This window comes from Salmo salar, chromosome ssa07 (genome assembly GCF_905237065.1).
Source record: "Salmo salar chromosome ssa07, Ssal_v3.1, whole genome shotgun sequence".
NCBI classification, from domain to species: Eukaryota; Metazoa; Chordata; class Actinopteri; order Salmoniformes; family Salmonidae; genus Salmo; species Salmo salar.
In genome coordinates this window covers 43,067,529-43,089,233 of record NC_059448.1, presented here as the reverse complement: position 1 = coordinate 43,089,233, position 21,705 = coordinate 43,067,529, and the positions used below count along the sequence as shown (strand labels likewise).

General features: G+C 57.2%; 2 protein-coding genes across 10 annotated transcripts in view; one reads left to right on the top strand and one right to left on the bottom strand.

Annotated features, from left to right (window-relative positions):
* The first annotated feature begins 83 nt into the window (after positions 1–83).
* Positions 84–21,032, top strand: LOC106609290 (centrosomal protein of 83 kDa). 3 transcript variants are annotated; one of them, XM_014207931.2, is made up of 16 exons: positions 84–164; positions 1,145–1,324; positions 1,444–1,594; positions 1,717–1,809; positions 2,201–2,332; positions 4,342–4,593; positions 4,771–4,902; positions 5,058–5,172; positions 5,357–5,501; positions 5,798–5,947; positions 6,062–6,137; positions 6,270–6,427; positions 6,580–6,709; positions 6,810–6,913; positions 6,991–7,186; positions 20,400–21,032. In XM_014207931.2, exons 1-16 carry the CDS (start codon positions 103–105, stop codon positions 20,544–20,546), a joined length of 2,223 nt encoding a protein of 740 aa, XP_014063406.1. In that variant the 5' UTR covers positions 84–102; the 3' UTR covers positions 20,547–21,032. The 3 variants fall into 3 exon arrangements, with proteins under 3 accessions (XP_014063406.1, XP_014063405.1, XP_014063407.1); XM_014207930.2 differs by having other exon boundaries at positions 1,142–1,324; XM_014207932.2 differs by lacking the exon at positions 84–164 and adding an exon at positions 773–950 and having other exon boundaries at positions 1,142–1,324.
* Positions 20,653–21,705, bottom strand: part of LOC106609289 (plexin-C1) — a 34,514-nt gene continuing 33,461 nt past the window's right edge. For all 7 annotated transcript variants that reach the window (XM_014207927.2, XM_014207928.2, XM_045722016.1 and 4 more), the window contains one exon: positions 20,653–21,481. In XM_014207927.2, coding sequence (XP_014063402.1) covers positions 21,377–21,481 — 105 coding nt within the window. In that variant the 3' untranslated portion in view covers positions 20,653–21,376. The remainder of the gene's footprint in view (positions 21,482–21,705) is intronic.

The following is a 21,705-nucleotide window of genomic DNA, read 5'->3' as shown; positions in this document are numbered from 1 at the left end:
AAAATTCATTGTAGCGAGTTTTCCAAGAGCCTTTGTAATGTTGCAATTTAACCACATGGGGTTAAAATTGAAGTAGAGTTAAGATACATCTCCCATGATCCCATGCGAATCTGTAGTTCTCTGCAGGATAAGCTAGCTAGTTCTGTCAAGGAGTCGAGTTCGAGGTAAGCAACGATCAAAACTGCATATTATTATCGCTAAAGTGGTAGCTTCTAGGAAGGAGCGTTCTAAATTGTGCCCAAGAGCTAGCCAGTTAACTTGATAACTGATTTGACATTGTTCAGTGACCGGTTGTTAGCAAGCTAGTGTACGTTGGCTAGAACGGCGGGAGTTAAAGCGCCACTTTCAAAAAGAGTAGTAAGAGTGGCACTAGTTGACTCTAAATGACTGGCTAGCTACTGATGACCGCTTGGAGATCTGTGTCCTTGCTATTTTGTTTTTGTGCGACAGTGATCAGCCAAACACAGTTATGCTATCAAGTACTGTAGCTAGTGAACGTCGTATGGCCCGGGCAAGACAGTCAGCTGAACTGTTTAGTGTGCAGTAAAGGGACTGTTTGTCTTGGCTGGGCTGGATTGCCTTGCCTGTATTTGTTGCATCTGAGTCTGACATTCTGTCTTTGTTCTTTGAGTAGCTAGCTACATTTATCCAGGGTGGGTGGGGTGCTTGAGATGAGGCCAAGATGTCGAGTGCAGTGTTTGCAATCAAGCATAATCATCCCTCCCTTGACCACGCGTATCCACAACAGAAAGTGGAGAAATCACTTGAGACTGAGGCTGTGTAGTTACCTGAGCGGTTGTCATTTGCACAAATAGCTGGGGAATTTAGGGCTACCATGGTAACAACTGCAATTTGCCCCAAACCACTCATCACACCATCCTTACAACATCAGTCTTTACCATGTCTGACCTGCAAACCGAGGAGAGCACTGCACGTCTCTTCCCTTTGAAGTTGGTTCTGTCTTGTGATTAATTTCGTTGAGCTAAAGCCTTTGTGTAGAGAGGAAGAAGTGGATCTCGCTTTGATGTCAATCTTTCTTACTAATTGGATGATGTATTTGAAAAGGGATGGAGTGGAACAACCCACAGCTCTCGCTTTCCCTAACCTCATTCTCTCTTCCTCCCTCGATATATCCATCCAGTAGGGGCGAGATGAACCCCTCAGCCCTCGCTCAGTCCGGCCCCCTGCTCCCAAGCCTGGACCCTGGGGGGACGGTGAAGCTGGGGGGGTCTGACATGGAGCTGCAGAAGATGCTGATCGATGAGCGGATGAGATGTGAGAACCACAAGACCAACTACCGGACTCTCAAGGCTGAACATACCAGGTAACAGGCCGGGAGAAGTGTGAGTGTGTAATACCATAATACTGGAAAAAAAAAAAACATTTGTGTGTGTGTTGTGTTCACGCTTGTATACATCTCCTTCACCGTGTTGTCTGTCCCAGGCTGCAGGATGAGTTTACCCGGGGGCAGGGAGAGCTGAAGCGTCTCCTCAGTGACAAGCAAACCGTCCAGGAGAAACTGCAGCTGCTGCTGGCTGAACTCCGAGGGGAGATGCTGGACAAGACCAGGGAGCTGGAGGAACTACGACTACAGGTACTGGAGCTAGTCCATAGAAAACACACCTACCGACCTGTGACTACTGTAGTGTCCCCTTTGTATATGGCAGTGTCTCTGTCTCTGTGCCAGTGTGTACAGCAGTCGGTTTGTTTTGTAAGGTGCTGACCCCCCAGCGGTTGGAGCTGTTGAGGGCCCAGGTGCAGCAGGAGATGGAGGGGCCTGTCAGAGAGCGCTTCAACAAACTGGAGGAGGTGAGCCTCGAGCGCCCGGGACACTTCTCTGTTCTCTAATGCTATTTACTGTTCTCTGCTCCTGACTGCTTTCAACCACCTCCGACTGCCTCTGCTCCTGTTTTTTATACTTTGTACTGCTTCTATCCAGCTTCAGCTGCTTTTGATAGCTTTGACACTTTAGTTCCACTGTGCTCTCCAACTGTCCCAGCTGTAACCGCTATCTCCATAGCAACCGCTTGAGAACTAAGCGTTGAACATTTTTGAGGGCAGGGAAGGGTGGGCCATCACACTTGAACTGTCAGATCATTGAGAATGAAAATGGTACATCCATTCAAATTCAACTTTCTCTCTTTTGTTTCTTTCTCCTCCTTGATTATGACAAGCCCTCTTATCTCTGTGTTCCTTGCAGGAGACTGAGAAGTACAGGTCGGAGTATAACAAGCTGCGGTACGACTACACCTTCCTGAAGTCTGAGTTTGACCACCAGAGAGAGGAGAGCGCTCGCTTACTGGAGGAGAAGAAGATCCGCTTTGATGCTGAGGTGTGTGTGCGTCCGTGCGTGTGAGAGAGTATTTTTAACGTGAGGTCTAATACAGTATGTTTGTCTTTCCATATACACTACATGACCAAAAGTATGTGGACACCTGCTGGTTGAACATCTCTTTCCAAAATCATGGGCATTAATATGGAGTTGGTCCCCCCCCCCCCTTTGCTACTATAACAGCCTCCACTCTTCTGGGAATGGTTTCCACTAGATGTTGGAACATTGCTGCGGCGACTTTCTTCCATTCAGCCACGAGCATTAGTGAATTTGGGCGATTAGGCCTGGCTCGCAGTCTGCGTTCCAATTCATCCCAAAGGTGTTTGATGGGGTTGAGGTCAGGGCTCTGCAGGTCAGTCAAGTTCTTTCACACCGAACTCGACAAACCATTTCTGTATGGATCTCGCTTTGTGCACGGGGGCATTGTCATTCTGAAACTGGAAAGGGCCTTCCCCAATCTGTTGCCACAAATTTGGAAGCACAGAATCATCTAGAATTGTACGCTGTAGCGCTAATATTTCCTTCAATGGAACTAAAGTGCCTAGCCCAAACCTTGAAAAACAGCCCCAGACCATTATTCCTCCTCCACCAAACTTTACAGCTGGTACTATGTATTCGGGCAGGTAGCGTTCTCATGGCATCTGCCAAACCCAGGTTAGTCCGTTGGACTGCCAGATAGTGAAGCGTGATTAATCACTTCAGAGAGCGGTTTCCACTGCCGGAGTCCAATGGTGGCGAGCTGTACACCACTCCAGCCGACACTTGGCATTGCGCATGGTGGTTTTTAGGCTTGTGTGTGGCTGCTCGGCCATGGAAACCCATATCACGAAGCTCCAGACAAACAGTTCTTGTGCTGACGATGCTTCCAGAGGCAGTTTGAACTCTGCAGTGAGTGTTGCAACCGAGGACAGACATTTGTTTACACGCTTCAGTGGTACCGTTCTGTGAACTTGAGTGATCTTGAAAATAAGGGAGAGCTGCACACTCTAGGAGCTCAGATGCAAAAATGTAATATCCAACGTTTCGACAGCCAAGCTGTCTTCATCAGGGTATGATCACAAACACTGCAAGACGACAGCCCATTTTTGCAGCCCACTTTTTGGAAGCAAACCACTCGATTTCGTCTCTTCGTTATATTGGCATTGAACATGTCACCCTCCCTGCGAGAGGGGGTGACCTCGACAATTTATTGTTAAAACGAGAGGCTGCCTGGATCTTTAATTTAAAGACTCTTGCTCCCTTCGGTCTCAATGTAGACTTTGATCTGAAGCCATTCTTGTGATTATTGTGACTTTGCCATTGTAATTGTTGGTAAGCTTGTGTAGTCTAAAATGAATCTATGATTGTATGATATCCATCTGTTTTTTGTATGCTGTTCTTTGTATGCCATTTTTATATTTGAGAATTAACCAATGATATTAGGCCACACTTGGCCATGATTACAGGCACCTGTGTGTCTTGACACTATATAAACGAGTCGTCTCTCAGTGTTTGTGATCATACCCTGATGAAGACAGCTTGGCTGTCGAAACGTTGGATATTACATTTTAGCATCTGAGCTCCTAGAGTGTGCGGCTCCCTTATTTTCAAGTTTTCTACTCCGCTAGCCAGCACCTCGCCTAAATAGGTGTGCGTTTCTTTTTCTTCTAACTTGAGTGACCTGCCACTTTGCGGCTGAGCCGTTGTTCGTCCTAGACGTTTCCACTTCACAATAACAGCACTTACGGTCGACCGGGGCAGCTCTAGCAGAGCAGAAATTTGACGAACTGACTTGTTGGAAAGGTGGCATCCTATGATGGTGCCACGTTGAAAGTCACTGAGCTCTTCAGTACGGCCATTCTACTGCCAATGTTTGTCTATGGAGATTGCATGGCTGTGTGCTCGATTTTATACACCTGTCAGCAACTAGTGTGGCTGAAACAGCCGACTCCACTAATTTGAAGGGGTGTCTACATTCTTTTGCGTGTATGTATAGACGTTGCTCGTCTGATTATGTTGTGTGTGTTCAGGTATCACGGCTGGAACGGGACAGAGAGGAGCTGATGGCCCAGTATCAGGGCACAGACCCGTCTAGAGACGGTAAACGCGTCGAGTCTCTGCTGAGAGAGAAGGCCCAGCTCCACCTGCGTCTGAAGGGCCTGGAGGCTGAGGTGGCTGAGCTGCGGGCCCAGAGGGACAACTCTGGCCAGCAAGCCGAGAACGTGCAGCGCATCCAGGTCCGCCAGTTCGCAGAATCCCAGGCTGCAGCCAAGTTACTGGAGGTAAGAAACTTGTGTTCTGTCAGTCCATTCTTTTGAACTGTTATTGTCACTATGAAACTTAAGCTAGATGATGAAATAAATGTGTTGATGGAGGAAGTCCAAACTTGGGTAGAATGACTTTACTGTGTGTGCTTCTTTTTGATTTCTGGAGTAATGAACAATTTGATTGTTTCTCAGGCAGAGAGGCAGTCACTGCGCCTGCAGCTGGAGCGTCTGGGGAGCGAGTTGCAGCTGAGTCATGAGCAGAACACCCAGCTGACCGGCAGACTACACAAGGCTGAGAGAGAGGTCAACACTCTCACCAGCCAGGTAAGTACCTATGTGATCCTTAACCTCTAACCCCAGAGATCATCAGCTGTTACTCATAGCAGATGCTCTTATCCAGAGCGACTTACAGTCCCCGCCATAAACACTTATGTCAATAGGTTGCTGTGTGCTCATGCTAGTCTCTCTGTTTCTCTCAGGTGGAGAGCATGAGGCACTCTCACAAGCTGGAGGTGGCCAATGTGAAGCTGGAGTGTGCCAGGTCGAGAGGGGAGGTGGAGAGGGAGAGAGACACACTACAGGGCCAAATGGAAGGTAACTCGGCAAATAACCTCTGTGTGTTTTGATCATACATGTACTGTACATCACTCTCATTTTAGTCTGCAAACTTAGCTCTTTCCTTCCTGTCTCCTTTCATCTCCTTCAACTTTCTCTCTCTCTCTCTCTCTCTCTCTCTCTCTCTCTCCCTTCCTTCCTTTGTTCTCTGGCTATCTGTCAGGTATGCAGTCTGATGTGGAGGTGTTGAAGGGGACGGTGGAGAGACAGAAGGAGGTGCTGGCTGAGAGGGAGAGGGAACTCGTCCGGCGGGTGCAGGCTGCTCGCGAGGAGGAGTTCCACAAAACAGCCACCGTGCACGAGGAGAAGTTAGGATCCATCTCTCTCTCTCTGTCTCACATACACACTGTCTCAGATGACTTTGTTGAAATTGTGTACATCGATCGTGTGTGTATATAATGTGTGTGTCACCTTAATAGGGGAGGGTGGGCTCGTGGTAATGGCTGGTGCGGAATTATTGGAATGGTATAAAACACATGGTTTCCCTTCGTTTGATGCCATTCCATTTGCTCCGTTCCAGCCATTTTATGAGCAGTCCTCCCCTCGGCAGCCTCCACTGGTGTGCGTGTGTATATAATGTGTGTGTGTGTGTGTGTGTGTTCAGGTTGGTGCTGGAGGATCGTCTGGCTGAGCTGGAGCAGCAGAAGGCGCTACAGGATGCTGCTGGCCACACCCAGAAAGAGGAGTGGGAGGAGCGTCTCCGTGGCGCCCAGCTGGGGGAGGAGTCTGCCCGTAAGGAATTGCAGATCCTCAGGTTAGTAAGAGGGGTGTTGCTTTACCCGTGCATAGTGTGCATTACTAATATATTTCACATACGTACGTGTGTGTGTGTGTGTGTTAATGACCCGGTGTGTGTTGCGCGTGTCAGGACTAAACTGCAGCAGCAGGGCTCTCAGCTGGAGGAACTGGAGAGACAGAAGACAGATAATACTGATCTGAGACAGGTACTAAAGCTCAGCCCCTGACTGACATTCAGTTTGTATTGCCCTTTCAACATTGATTGGCTGATGTAAATGCCATATGTTAATGTCCAAACAACATTGAGTTGACCGCGTATCTGTCCCTCCCTCTCACAGCAGAACCAGGAGCTGGGGTTGCAGCTGGGTACGTTGTCCCACTCCGAGGCTGAGCTTCTGGAGTCCAACCAGCGTCTGAGGGACACCCTGGAGAGGGCCCGGGAGGACCTGAGGAGCGCCCGCTCACAAGCTGAGAGGACCCAACACGAAGCGGAGAGGTACACTGCATCGCCTTTATACTGTGGTCTGTATACTGTATAGATATGCTATGAGGAGGAATGGAACTGTTGGAACCATCAAGTGGTTTCTATTCTAACCTTCCTCTTTCTCCCTCTCTCCTATTTCTTTGTTCTCTTCCCTTTCTCTGCAGATTGGTGGAGGAGCGTCGTGTGGAGTGGTTAGGTGAGAAACACAAACTGCAGGAGAGGGATGCAGAGCTGCAGGAGAAGTACGGCCAGGCCAAGGAGAAACTTCAGAGGGCCGCGCTGGCACAGAAAAAGGTACCTGCCTCTTCTATCTTCCTTTCAACGCCATCTTTACCTCTCTTCCCTTCCTCCTTTGCTCCTCTGACTTCTTTTTTCTGATGTCTCTCTGTCCCAGAGGAAAAACATGACGGAGAACAAGGAGAAGAGATACCAGGACAGGATCCAGCTACTGGAGGCTAAGATGGCAGAGCTGGAGCTACAGACCAGCTCAGCCAAGACGTATGTATATTTTCTTAGTGTATGTTAATGACTGTGTGTGTTTTAAGACCAGTGTGTGTGTGTGTGTTCCTCCCCAGGCGTCCTTCCTACACCGAGGAGCATGCCCTCCTTAACAGACGACTGAAGGAGCTGCAGCGCCGACACAGCGAGTTCCGACGCCTCCTATTGGGCAACCAGGTGACCTCTGCCACAGGCCCCGCCCTCATGACCTCCACCACCGGCACAGGACTTGGCCCTGTCCTCGTACCCGGGTCTGAGGGGCCTAGTCTTCATGTGAGTACACTGAAGCCGGGTACCTTCTCATATACCTCATCACTGGTGTTCACAGATCAGGGACAGTCTCCATAAAGAGTCTCGGAGTAGGAGTGCAGATCTAGGATCAGTTTTACTTTCAGATCATGATGGATAAGATTATGTGGACAGGGGTGGGGGGGTCTGGTCCTAGCTAGGTGAGAGCATCCTGTCAGGCTGTTTCACTGCCTGGTATGGCAATCGCACCGTCCGCAAGGGTGGCGCAGTCAGCCCAACGCATCACCGGGGGCACACTGCCTGCCCTCCAGGACATCTACAGCACCCAGTGTCACAGGAAGGCCAAGAAGGTCATGGACCTCAGCCACCAGAGCCATGGCCTGTTCACCCTTGTAACATCTAGAAGGTGGAGATGGTACAGGTGCATCAAAGCTGGGACAGAGCGACTGAGAAACAGCTTCTGTCTCCAGGGCATCAGACTGTTAAATAGTAATCACTAGCCGGCCTCCGCCCAGTACTCTGCCCTGAAGCTCAGTCACTATCACTAGCCGGCCTCCGCCCAGTACCCTGCCCTGAAGCTCAGTCACTATCACTAGCCGGCCTCCGCCCAGTACCCTGCCCTGAAGCTCAGTCACTATCACTAGCCGGCCTCCGCCCAGTACCCTGCCCTGAAGCTCAGTCACTATCACTAGCCGGCCTCCGCCCAGTACTCTGCCCTGAAGCTCAGTCACTAGCCGGCCTCCGCCCAGTACTCTGCCCTGAAGCTCAGTCACTATCACTAGCCGGCCTCCGCCCAGTAGCCTGCCCTGAAGCTCTGTCACTAGCCGGCCTCCGCCCAGTACTCTGCCCTGAAGCTCAGATATCACTAGCCGGCCTCCGCCCAGTACCCTGCCCTGAAGCTCAGACTATCACTAGCCGGCCTCCGCCCAGTACTCTGCCCTGAAGCTCAGTACTTCACTAGCCGGCCTCCGCCCAGTACTCTGCCCTGAAGCTCAGTATTCACTAGCCGGCCTCCGCCCAGTACTCTGCCCTGAAGCTCAGTCACTAGCCGGCCTCCGCCCAGTACTCTGCCCTGAAGCTCAGTCACTATCACTAGCCGGCCTCCGCCCAGTACTCTGCCCTGAAGCTCAGTCACTAGCCGGCCTCCGCCCAGTACTCTGCCCTGAAGCTCAGTCACTATCACTAGCCGGCCTCCGCCCAGTACCCTGCCCTGAAGCTCAGTCACTAGCCGGCCTCCGCCCAGTACTCTGCCCTGAAGCTCAGTCACTAGCCGGCCTCCGCCCAGTACTCTGCCCTGAAGCTCAGTCACTATCACTAGCCGGCCTCCGCCCAGTACCCTGCCCTGAAGCTCAGGCACTATCACTAGCCGGCCTCCGCCCAGTACCCTGCCCTGAAGCTCAGTCACTATCACTAGCCGGCCTCCGCCCAGTACCCTGCCCTGAAGCTCAGTACTCACTAGCCGGCCTCCGCCCAGTACCCTGCCCTGAAGCTCAGTCACTATCACTAGCCGGCCTCCGCCCAGTACCCTGCCCTGAAGCTCAGTCACTAGCCGGCCTCCGCCCAGTACCCTGCCCTGAAGCTCAGTCACTAGCCGGCCTCCGCCCAGTACTCTGCCCTGAAGCTCAGTTATCACTAGCCGGCCTCCGCCCAGTACCCTGCCCTGAAGCTCAGTCACTATCACTAGCCGGCCTCCGCCCAGTACCCTGCCCTGAAGCTCAGTCACATCACTAGCCGGCCTCCGCCCAGTACCCTGCCCTGAAGCTCAGTCTCACTAGCCGGCCTCCGCCCAGTACCCTGCCCTGAAGCTCAGTCACTAGCCGGCCTCCGCCCAGTACCCTGCCCTGAAGCTTCAGTCACTAGCCGGCCTCCGCCCAGTACCCTGCCCTGAAGCTCAGAATCACTAGCCGGCCTCCGCCCAGTACCCTGCCCTGAAGCTCAGTCACTAGCCGGCCTCCGCCCAGTACCCTGCCCTGAAGCTCAGTCACTAGCCGGCCTCCGCCCAGTACCCTGCCCTGAAGCTCAGTCACTAGCCGGCCTCCGCCCAGTACCCTGCCCTGAAGCTCAGTCACTAGCCGGCCTCCGCCCAGTACCCTGCCCTGAAGCTCAGTCACTAGCCGGCCTCCGCCCAGTACCCTGCCCTGAAGCTCAGTCACTATCACTAGCCGGCCTCCGCCCAGTACCCTGCCCTGAAGCTCAGTCACTATCACTAGCCGGCCTCCGCCCAGTACCCTGCCCTGAAGCTCAGTTCACTAGCCGGCCTCCGCCCAGTACCCTGCCCTGAAGCTCAGTCACTATCACTAGCCGGCCTCCGCCCAGTACCCTGCCCTGAAGCTCAGACTATCACTAGCCGGCCTCCGCCCAGTACCCTGCCCTGAAGCTCAGTCACTAGCCGGCCTCCGCCCAGTACCCTGCCCTGAAGCTCAGTCACTAGCCGGCCTCCGCCCAGTACCCTGCCCTGAAGCTCAGTCACTAGCCGGCCTCCGCCCAGTACCCTGCCCTGAAGCTCAGTCACTAGCCGGCCTCCGCCCAGTACCCTGCCCTGAAGCTCAGTCACTAGCCGGCCTCCGCCCAGTACCCTGCCCTGAAGCTCAGTCACTAGCCGGCCTCCGCCCAGTACCCTGCCCTGAAGCTCAGTCACTAGCCGGCCTCCGCCCAGTACCCTGCCCTGAAGCTCAGTCACTAGCCGGCCTCCGCCCAGTACCCTGCCCTGAAGCTCAGTCACTAGCCGGCCTCCGCCCAGTACCCTGCCCTGAAGCTCAGTCACTAGCCGGCCTCCGCCCAGTACCCTGCCCTGAAGCTCAGTCACTAGCCGGCCTCCGCCCAGTACCCTGCCCTGAAGCTCAGTCACTAGCCGGCCTCCGCCCAGTACCCTGCCCTGAAGCTCAGTCACTAGCCGCCCGCCGCCCAATACTCTGCCCTGAAGCTCAGTCACTATCACTAGCCGGCCTCCGCCCAGTACCCTGCCCTGAAGCTCAGTCACTAGCCGGCCTCCGCCCAGTACTCTGCCCTGAAGCTCAGTCACTATCACTAGCCGGCCTCCGCCCAGTACCCTGCCCTGAAGCTCAGTCACTAGCCGGCCTCCGCCCAGTACTCTGCCCTGAAGCTCAGTCACTATCACTAGCCGGCCTCCGCCCAGTACCTTGCCCTGAAGCTCAGTCACTATCGCGAGCGGCCTCCGCCCAGTACCCTGCCCTGAAGCTCAGTCACTAGCCGGCCTCCGCCCAGTATCCTGCCCTGAAGCTCAGTCACTATCACTAGCCGGCCTCCGCCCAGTACCCTGCCCTGAAGCTCAGCATCACTAGCCGGCCTCCGCCCAGTACTCTGCCCTGAAGCTCAGTCACTATCACTAGCCGGCCTCCGCCCAGTACCCTGCCCTGAAGCTCAGTCACTAGCCGGCCTCCGCCCAGTACCCTGCCCTGAAGCTCAGTCACTAGCCGGCCTCCGCCCAGTACCCTGCCCTGAAGCTCAGTCACTAGCCGGCCTCCGCCCAGTACCCTGCCCTGAAGCTCAGTCACTAGCCGGCCTCCGCCCAGTACCCTGCCCTGAAGCTCAGTCACTAGCCGGCCTCCGCCCAGTACCCTGCCCTGAAGCTCAGTCACTAGCCGGCCTCCGCCCAGTACCCTGCCCTGAAGCTCAGTCACTAGCCGGCCTCCGCCCAGTACCCTGCCCTGAAGCTCAGTCACTAGCCGGCCTCCGCCCAGTACCCTGCCCTGAAGCTCAGTCACTAGCCGGCCTCCGCCCAGTACCCTGCCCTGAAGCTCAGTCTCACTAGCCGGCCTCCGCCCAGTACCCTGCCCTGAAGCTCAGTCACTAGCCGGCCTCCGCCCAGTACTCTGCCCTGAAGCTCAGTCACTATCACTAGCCGGCCTCCGCCCAGTACCCTGCCCTGAAGCTCAGTCATTCACTAGCCGGCCTCCGCCCAGTACCCTGCCCTGAAGCTCAGTCACTATCACTAGCCGGCCTCCGCCCAGTACCCTGCCCTGAAGCTCAGATCACTAGCCGGCCTCCGCCCAGTACCCTGCCCTGAAGCTCAGTCACTATCACTAGCCGGCCTCCGCCCAGTACCCTGCCCTGAAGCTCAGTCACTATCACTAGCCGGCCTCCGCCCAGTACCCTGCCCTGAAGCTCAGTCACTAGCCGGCCTCCGCCCAGTACCCTGCCCTGAAGCTCAGTCACTAGCCGGCCTCCGCCCAGTACCCTGCCCTGAAGCTCAGTCACTAGCCGGCCTCCGCCCAGTACCCTGCCCTGAAGCTCAGTCACTAGCCGGCCTCCGCCCAGTACCCTGCCCTGAAGCTCAGTCACTAGCCGGCCTCCGCCCAGTACCCTGCCCTGAAGCTCAGTCACTAGCCGGCCTCCGCCCAGTACCCTGCCCTGAAGCTCAGTCACTAGCCGGCCTCCGCCCAGTACCCTGCCCTGAAGCTCAGTCACTAGCCGGCCTCCGCCCAGTACCCTGCCCTGAAGCTCAGTCACTAGCCGGCCTCCGCCCAGTACCCTGCCCTGAAGCTCAGTCACTAGCCGGCCTCCGCCCAGTACCCTGCCCTGAAGCTCAGTCACTAGCCGGCCTCCGCCCAGTACCCTGCCCTGAAGCTCAGTCACTAGCCGGCCTCCGCCCAGTACCCTGCCCTGAAGCTCAGTCACTAGCCGGCCTCCGCCCAGTACCCTGCCCTGAAGCTCAGATCACTAGCCGGCCTCCGCCCAGTACCCTGCCCTGAAGCTCAGTCACTAGCCGGCCTCCGCCCAGTACCCTGCCCTGAAGCTCAGTCACTAGCCGGCCTCCGCCCAGTACCCTGCCCTGAAGCTCAGTCACTAGCCGGCCTCCGCCCAATACTCTGCCCTGAAGCTTAGTCACTATCACTAGCCGGCCTCCGCCCAGTACCCTGCCCTGAAGCTCAGTCACTAGCCGGCCTCCGCCCAGTACCCTGCCCTGAAGCTCAGTCACTAGCCGGCCTCCGCCCAGTACCCTGCCCTGAAGCTCAGTCACTAGCCGGCCTCCGCCCAATACTCTGCCCTGAAGCTTAGTCACTATCACTAGCCGGCCTCCGCCCAGTACCCTGCCCTGAAGCTCAGTCACTAGCCGGCCTCCGCCCAGTACTCTGCCCTGAAGCTCAGTCACATCACTAGCCGGCCTCCGCCCAGTACCCTGCCCTGAAGCTCAGTCACTAGCCGGCCTCCGCCCAGTACTCTGCCCTGAAGCTCAGTCACTATCACTAGCCGGCCTCCGCCCAGTACCCTGCCCTGAAGCTCAGTCACTAGCCGGCCTCCGCCCAGTACTCTGCCCTGAAGCTCAGTCACTATCACTAGCCGGCCTCCGCCCAGTACCCTGCCCTGAAGCTCAGTCACTAGCCGGCCTCCGCCCAGTACCTTGCCCTGAAGCTCAGTCACTATCACTAGCCGGCCTCCGCCCAGTACCCTGCCCTGAAGCTCAGTCACTAGCCGGCCTCCGCCCAGTACTCTGCCCTGAAGCTCAGTCACTATCACTAGCCGGCCTCCGCCCAGTACCCTGCCCTGAAGCTCAGTCACTAGCCGGCCTCCGCCCAGTACCCTGCCCTGAAGCTCAGCTTCACTAGCCGGCCTCCGCCCAGTACCCTGCCCTGAAGCTCAGTCACTAGCCGGCCTCCGCCCAGTACTCTGCCCTGAAGCTCAGTTATCACTAGCCGGCCTCCGCCCAGTACCCTGCCCTGAAGCTCAGTCACTAGCCGGCCTCCGCCCAGTACCCTGCCCTGAAGCTCAGTCACTAGCCGGCCTCCGCCCAGTACCATGCCCTGAAGCTCAGTCACTAGCCGGCCTCCGCCCAGTACCCTGCCCTGAAGCTCAGTCACTAGCCGGCCTCCGCCCAGTACCCTGCCCTGAAGCTCAGTCACTAGCCGGCCTCCGCCCAGTACCCTGCCCTGAAGCTCAGTCACTAGCCGGCCTCCGCCCAGTACCCTGCCCTGAAGCTCAGTCACTAGCCGGCCTCCGCCCAGTACCCTGCCCTGAAGCTCAGTCACTAGCCGGCCTCCGCCCAGTACCCTGCCCTGAAGCTCAGTCACTAGCCGGCCTCCGCCCAGTACCCTGCCCTGAAGCTCAGTCACTAGCCGGCCTCCGCCCAGTACCTTGCCCTGAAGCTCAGTCACTATCACTAGCCGGCCTCCGCCCAGTACCCTGCCCTGAAGCTCAGTCACTAGCCGGCCTCCGCCCAGTACCCTGCCCTGAAGCTCAGTCACTATCACTAGCCGGCCTCCGCCCAGTACCCTGCCCTGAAGCTCAGTCACTATCACTAGCCGGCCTCCGCCCAGTACCCTGCCCTGAAGCTCAGCACTATCACTAGCCGGCCTCCGCCCAGTACCCTGCCCTGAAGCTCAGTATCACTAGCCGGCCTCCGCCCAGTACCCTGCCCTGAAGCTCAGTCACTAGCCGGCCTCCGCCCAGTACCCTGCCCTGAAGCTCAGTCACTAGCCGGCCTCCGCCCAGTACCCTGCCCTGAAGCTCAGTCACTAGCCGGCCTCCGCCCAGTACCCTGCCCTGAAGCTCAGTCACTAGCCGGCCTCCGCCCAGTACCCTGCCCTGAAGCTCAGTCACTAGCCGGCCTCCGCCCAGTACCCTGCCCTGAAGCTCAGTCACTAGCCGGCCTCCGCCCAGTACCCTGCCCTGAAGCTCAGTCACTAGCCGGCCTCCGCCCAGTACCCTGCCCTGAAGCTTAGTCACTATCACTAGCCGGCCTCCGCCCAGTACCCTGCCCTGAAGCTCAGTCACTAGCCGGCCTCCGCCCAGTACCCTGCCCTGAAGCTCAGTCACTAGCCGGCCTCCGCCCAGTACCCTGCCCTGAAGCTCAGTCACTAGCCGGCCTCCGCCCAATACTCTGCCCTGAAGCTTAGTCACTATCACTAGCCGGCCTCCGCCCAGTACCCTGCCCTGAAGCTCAGTCACTAGCCGGCCTCCGCCCAGTACCCTGCCCTGAAGCTCAGTCACTAGCCGGCCTCCGCCCAGTACCCTGCCCTGAAGCTCAGTCACTAGCCGGCCTCCGCCCAGTACTCTGCCCTGAAGCTTAGTCACTATCACTAGCCGGCCTCCGCCCAGTACCCTGCCCTGAAGCTCAGTCACTAGCCGGCCTCCGCCCAGTACTCTGCCCTGAAGCTCAGTCACTATCACTAGCCGGCCTCCGCCCAGTACCCTGCCCTGAAGCTCAGTCACTAGCCGGCCTCCGCCCAGTACTCTGCCCTGAAGCTCAGTCACTATCACTAGCCGGCCTCCGCCCAGTACCCTGCCCTGAAGCTCAGTCACTAGCCGGCCTCCGCCCAGTACTCTGCCCTGAAGCTCAGTCACTATCACTAGCCGGCCTCCGCCCAGTACCCTGCCCTGAAGCTCAGTCACTAGCCGGCCTCCGCCCAGTACCTTGCCCTGAAGCTCAGTCACTATCACTAGCCGGCCTCCGCCCAGTACCCTGCCCTGAAGCTCAGTCACTAGCCGGCCTCCGCCCAGTACTCTGCCCTGAAGCTCAGTCACTATCACTAGCCGGCCTCCGCCCAGTACCCTGCCCTGAAGCTCAGTCACTAGCCGGCCTCCGCCCAGTACCTTGCCCTGAAGCTCAGTCACTATCACTAGCCGGCCTCCGCCCAGTACTCTGCCCTGAAGCTCAGTCACTAGCCGGCCTCCGCCCAGTACTCTGCCCTGAAGCTCAGTCACTATCACTAGCCGGCCTCCGCCCAGTACCCTGCCCTGAAGCTCAGTCACTAGCCGGCCTCCGCCCAGTACCCTGCCCTGAAGCTCAGTCACTAGCCGGCCTCCGCCCAGTACCATGCCCTGAAGCTCAGTCACTAGCCGGCCTCCGCCCAGTACCCTGCCCTGAAGCTCAGTCACTAGCCGGCCTCCGCCCAGTACCCTGCCCTGAAGCTCAGTCACTAGCCGGCCTCCGCCCAGTACCCTGCCCTGAAGCTCAGTCACTAGCCGGCCTCCGCCCAGTACCCTGCCCTGAAGCTCAGTCACTAGCCGGCCTCCGCCCAGTACCCTGCCCTGAAGCTCAGTCACTAGCCGGCCTCCGCCCAGTACCCTGCCCTGAAGCTCAGTCACTAGCTGGCCTCCGCCCAGTACCCTGCCCTGAAGCTCAGTCACTAGCCGGCCTCCGCCCAGTACCCTGCCCTGAAGCTCAGTCACTAGCCGGCCTCCGCCCAGTACTCTGCCCTGAAGCTCAGTCACTAGCCGGCCTCCGCCCAGTACTCTGCCCTGAAGCTCAGTCACTATCACTAGCCGGCCTCCGCCCAGTACCCTGCCCTGAAGCTCAGTCACTATCACTAGCCGGCCTCCGCCCAGTACCCTGCCCTGAAGCTCAGGCACTATCACTAGCCGGCCTCCGCCCAGTACCCTGCCCTGAAGCTCAGTCACTAGCCGGCCTCCGCCCAGTACTCTGCCCTGAAGCTCAGTCACTATCACTAGCCGGCCTCCGCCCAGTACCCTGCCCTGAAGCTCAGTCACTAGCCGGCCTCCGCCCAGTACTCTGCCCTGAAGCTCAGTCACTATCACTAGCCGGCCTCCGCCCAGTACCCTGCCCTGAATCTCAGTCACTAGCCGGCCTCCGCCCAGTACCTTGCCCTGAAGCTCAGTCACTATCACTAGCCGGCCTCCGCCCAGTACCCTGCCCTGAAGCTCAGTCACTAGCCGGCCTCCGCCCAGTACCCTGCCCTGAAGCTCAGTCACTATCACTAGCCGGCCTCCGCCCAGTACCCTGCCCTGAAGCTCAGTCACTATCACTAGCCGGCCTCCGCCCAGTACCCTGCCCTGAAGCTCAGTCACTATCACTAGCCGGCCTCCGCCCAGTACCCTGCCCTGAAGCTCAGTCACTAGCCGGCCTCCGCCCAGTACCCTGCCCTGAAGCTCAGTCACTAGCCGGCCTCCGCCCAGTACCCTGCCCTGAAGCTCAGTCACTAGCCGGCCTCCGCCCAGTACCCTGCCCTGAAGCTCAGTCACTAGCCGGCCTCCGCCCAGTACCCTGCCCTGAAGCTCAGTCACTAGCCGGCCTCCGCCCAGTACCCTGCCCTGAAGCTCAGTCACTAGCCGGCCTCCGCCCAGTACCCTGCCCTGAAGCTCAGTCACTAGCCGGCCTCCGCCCAGTACCCTGCCCTGAAGCTCAGTCACTAGCCGGCCTCCGCCCAGTACCCTGCCCTGAAGCTCAGTCACTAGCCGGCCTCCGCCCAGTACCCTGCCCTGAAGCTCAGTCACTAGCCGGCCTCCGCCCAGTACCCTGCCCTGAAGCTCAGTCACTAGCCGGCCTCCGCCCAGTACTCTGCCCTGAAGCTTAGTCACATCACTAGCCGGCCTCCGCCCAGTACCCTGCCCTGAAGCTCAGTCACTAGCCGGCCTCCGCCCAGTACCCTGCCCTGAAGCTCAGACTTCACTAGCCGGCCTCCGCCCAGTACTCTGCCCTGAAGCTCAGTCACTATCACTAGCCGGCCTCCGCCCAGTACCCTGCCCTGAAGCTCAGTCACTATCACTAGCCGGCCTCCGCCCAGTACCCTGCCCTGAAGCTCAGTCACTAGCCGGCCTCCGCCCAGTACCTTGCCCTGAAGCTCAGTCACTATCACTAGCCGGCCTCCGCCCAGTACCCTGCCCTGAAGCTCAGTCACTAGCCGGCCTCCGCCCAGTACCCTGCCCTGAAGCTCAGTCACTATCACTAGCCGGCCTCCGCCCAGTACCCTGCCCTGAAGCTCAGTCACTATCACTAGCCGGCCTCCGCCCAGTACTCTGCCCTGAAGCTCAGTCACTATCACTAGCCGGCCTCCGCCCAGTACTCTGCCCTGAAGCTCAGTTCACTAGCCGGCCTCCGCCCAGTACCATGCCCTGAAGCTCAGTCACTAGCCGGCCTCCGCCCAGTACCCTGCCCTGAAGCTCAGTCACTAGCCGGCCTCCGCCCAGTACCCTGCCCTGAAGCTCAGTCACTAGCCGGCCTCCGCCCAGTACCCTGCCCTGAAGCTCAGTCACTAGCCGGCCTCCGCCCAGTACCCTGCCCTGAAGCTCAGTCACTAGCCGGCCTCCGCCCAGTACCCTGCCCTGAAGCTCAGTCACTAGCCGGCCTCCGCCCAGTACCCTGCCCTGAAGCTCAGTCACTAGCCGGCCTCCGCCCAGTACCCTGCCCTGAAGCTCAGTCACTAGCCGGCCTCCGCCCAGTACCCTGCCCTGAAGCTCAGTCACTAGCCGGCCTCCGCCCAGTACCCTGCCCTGAAGCTCAGTCACTAGCCGGCCTCCGCCCAATACCCTGCCCTGAAGCTTAGTCACTATCACTAGCCGGCCTCCGCCCAGTACCCTGCCCTGAAGCTCAGTCACTAGCCGGCCTCCGCCCAGTACTCTGCCCTGAAGCTCAGTCACTATCACTAGCCGGCCTCCGCCCAGTACCCTGCCCTGAAGCTCAGTCACTAGCCGGCCTCCGCCCAGTACTCTGCCCTGAAGCTCAGTCACTATCACTAGCCGGCCTCCGCCCAGTACCGTGCCCTGAAGCTCAGTCACTAGCCGGCCTCCGCCCAGTACTCTGCCCTGAAGCTCAGTCACTATCACTAGCCGGCCTCCGCCCAGTACCCTGCCCTGAAGCTCAGTCACTAGCCGGCCTCCGCCCAGTACCTTGCCCTGAAGCTCAGTCACTATCACTAGCCGGCCTCCGCCCAGTACCCTGCCCTGAAGCTCAGTCACTAGCCGGCCTCCGCCCAGTACCCTGCCCTGAAGCTCAGTCACTATCACTAGCCGGCCTCCGCCCAGTACCCTGCCCTGAAGCTCAGTCACTATCACTAGCCGGCCTCCGCCCAGTACTCTGCCCTGAAGCTCAGTCACTAGCCGGCCTCCGCCCAGTACTCTGCCCTGAAGCTCAGTCACTATCACTAGCCGGCCTCCGCCCAGTACCCTGCCCTGAAGCTCAGTCACTAGCCGGCCTCCGCCCAGTACCCTGCCCTGAAGCTCAGTCACTAGCCGGCCTCCGCCCAGTACCATGCCCTGAAGCTCAGTCACTAGCCGGCCTCCGCCCAGTACCCTGCCCTGAAGCTCAGTCACTAGCCGGCCTCCGCCCAGTACCCTGCCCTGAAGCTCAGTCACTAGCCGGCCTCCGCCCAGTACCCTGCCCTGAAGCTCAGTCACTAGCCGGCCTCCGCCCAGTACCCTGCCCTGAAGCTCAGTCACTAGCCGGCCTCCGCCCAGTACCCTGCCCTGAAGCTCAGTCACTAGCCGGCCTCCGCCCAGTACCCTGCCCTGAAGCTCAGTCACTAGCCGGCCTCCGCCCAGTACCCTGCCCTGAAGCTCAGTCACTAGCCGGCCTCCGCCCAGTACTCTGCCCTGAAGCTCAGCTCACTAGCCGGCCTCCGCCCAGTACCCTGCCCTGAAGCTCAGTCACTAGCCGGCCTCCGCCCAGTACCCTGCCCTGAAGCTCAGTATCACTAGCCGGCCTCCGCCCAGTACTCTGCCCTGAAGCTCAGTCACACTAGCCGGCCTCCGCCCAGTACCCTGCCCTGAAGCTCAGAATCACTAGCCGGCCTCCGCCCAGTACCCTGCCCTGAAGCTCAGTCACTATCACTAGCCGGCCTCCGCCCAGTACCCTGCCCTGAAGCTCAGTCATAGACTAGCCGGCCTCCGCCCAGTACCCTGCCCTGAAGCTCAGTCACTATCACTAGCCGGCCTCCGCCCAGTACCCTGCCCTGAAGCTCAGTATCACTAGCCGGCCTCCGCCCAGTACTCTGCCCTGAAGCTCAGTCACTAGCCGGCCTCCGCCCAGTACCCTGCCCTGAAGCTCAGTCACCACTAGCCGGCCTCCGCCCAGTACCCTGCCCTGAAGCTCAGTCACTAGCCGGCCTCCGCCCAGTACCCTGCCCTGAAGCTCAGTCACTAGCCGGCCTCCGCCCAGTACCCTGCCCTGAAGCTCAGTCACTATCACTAGCCGGCCTCCGCCCAGTACCCTGCCCTGAAGCTCAGTCACTAGCCGGCCTCCGCCCAGTACTCTGCCCTGAAGCTCAGTCACTATCACTAGCCGGCCTCCGCCCAGTACCCTGCCCTGAAGCTCAGTCACTAGCCGGCCTCCGCCCAGTACTCTGCCCTGAAGCTCAGTCACTATCACTAGCCGGCCTCCGCCCAGTACCCTGCCCTGAAGCTCAGTCACTATCACTAGCCGGCCTCCGCCCAGTACCCTGCCCTGAAGCTCAGTCACTAGCCGGCCTCCGCCCAGTACTCTGCCCTGAAGCTCAGTCACTATCACTAGCCGGCCTCCGCCCAGTACCCTGCCCTGAAGCTCAGTCACTATCACTAGCCGGCCTCCGCCCAGTACCCTGCCCTGAAGCTCAGTCACTAGCCGGCCTCCGCCCAGTACCCTGCCCTGAAGCTCAGTCACTAGCCGGCCTCCGCCCAGTACCCTGCCCTGAAGCTCAGTCACTATCACTAGCCGGCCTCCGCCCAGTACCCTGCCCTGAAGCTCAGTCACTATCACTAGCCGGCCTCCGCCCAGTACTCTGCCCTGAAGCTCAGTCACTATCACTAGCCGGCCTCCGCCCAGTACCCTGCCCTGAAGCTCAGTCACTAGCCGGCCTCCGCCCAGTACTCTGCCCTGAAGCTCAGTCACTAGCCGGCCTCCGCCCAGTACCCTGCCCTGAAGCTCAGTCACTATCACTAGCCGGCCTCCGCCCAGTACCCTGCCCTGAAGCTCAGTCACTAGCCGGCCTCCGCTAGTGCTGCATGGTCATTCTGCATGGTCATTCCGACGTCTGCGTTGGCCGTGCAGCATTTCGGTGATATGGCTTTTGTGAAGGAAGTGAGTTTGTTTATACAGGACCTCCCGCCCTCACCTACCGTGAACCAATCATGTCAATGTGGAGCTATAGGGAGCCCTCTGCATTGTTACATTTGAAAGGCGCACGGCGATGTGGTACGGATCTCAATCTGCCCACTGGGGGCTCCGCAATTTCGTCACACCATCCATACGGCGCTTCCGACCACATTTTCGGGTCAAGCCTAAATTGGCTCTTAGTTACCAGTGTTAAATGATTATGTTCACTTTAATGTTTAAACAAAGTGAGTAAAACACTATATATACTTTTAGTCATGGCTTATTTTTGGCAATTTTTCTGGATTGTGTGTGTATTACTGCACAGTTAGAGCTAGAAACACAAGCATTTCGCTGAACCTGCGGTTACATCTGTGTACGTGACAAATAAACTTTGATTTGATAGGTGTTAGCAACATGGTAGAGGTCACTCCTCCATCCCTTTCTGTCCCTTCTCATCCTCTCTCTCTCTCTCAGGAGGAGCAGCACCAGAGAGAGTTATCACTGCTACGTCGGAGGCTGGAGGAGTTAGCCTGTACTCAGCAGCAGCAGATGGAGGAACTGGGGCCTCCCATGGACAGGAACAGGGGCTCTGGCCTGCACGACTCTCTCCCTGAACTCTGACCTCTCCTCTCTGAGAGTGAGCATGACCTTCACCGTAGGATTTATTACACCCTAAAAGTGATGTTTGGTAATATTCTAATTTAATCAGTGAGATCTCAAATATTTAGTGAAAAAGTTTGATTTTATTGGCACAAAACATGTCAAATGAAAAGAGAACTACATGGATTCAATGTTTACATTCCTTGGTGAGTAACGGTACTCTAGTCCTTCCATGCCTTTGCTGTTGATGCCTATGTAAATAATGATTTCAATGGCCAACCAATGACTTCCTCAGAGTTTTAATTGACTGTTGTGAGATTTGTATCAAATGTTTACACTAAGGCCATCACTTTAAAAGCGTGATAGTCCCAAAGGCATGTGTTAAAAGTTGGTTTCATGGCTCTAAAGAGCTGCACAACATTTATACAACTTTTTTGTAATGTTATTTCAAGATGTATGTGTTTTTGTATTTGCAATTCATACAAATAAATGTTTATGCTTTACTGAGGTTGTGTACATATTTTTTGGTGTTGTGAGCCACTAGAAGCGCTGAACTCTTTCAGTTTCGGTTGAGGAAACAAAAGTCCCAGCTTCAGAATAAGAGTATATTCCCTGCTTCTGGGTAAATGTCTGGCTGGAATGTGACCTGCTAATTCCTGCAATCATTTGGTTCATCCCAGTAATCTGAAAAGCCTCCCTATTTTAGTTTTTTCCCCCCCCTTTTTTTTTTCTTGTTGTAAATCCCTATGTAGTCTCCTGACATATTCCGTCTTTGAATCACAAAGCGGGGTGGGCATCGGTACTTAGAGTAGCTTTCTGGCATTCAGCATGTCGAGAGGGAGGGAGTGAGCTCAGTTCCAGGAACAGCTCTTGAGGCTGTCAAACAGGCTCTTCACATGCTGCAGTTGCTCCTTCAACTCCACGGGGGCGCCGTTCTGATCCAGCTTCAGTTTAATCTGCCAAGGAAACACCAAACGCATCCAATTGTTTTCACAAATGGGCAAAAAAAATAAAAGGCCAGCTTGTGTCCATAAATTTAAGACCTCAGCCAGTCGCAATAAGCCACAATGGGGGATTATCATTCCACACAATCTAGGCAAATTTAAACTAAATATTTGGCATAGGTATGGCCAGCTGCCATTGTGGAGCTCAAAACAGTCCATAGATCATTACAAAATGA

Excerpts from the sequence above, each read along its gene's own strand:
- LOC106609290 (XM_014207930.2), top strand. The coding sequence starts at position 103 with ATGCGAATCTGTAGTTCTCTGCAGGATAAGCTAGCTAGTTCTGTCAAG. Across the intron at positions 1,810-2,200 it reads GCTTCAACAAACTGGAGGAG|GAGACTGAGAAGTACAGGTC; the intron begins GTGAGCCTCGAG and ends TGTTCCTTGCAG. Across the intron at positions 5,173-5,356 it reads ACTACAGGGCCAAATGGAAG|GTATGCAGTCTGATGTGGAG; the intron begins GTAACTCGGCAA and ends GCTATCTGTCAG.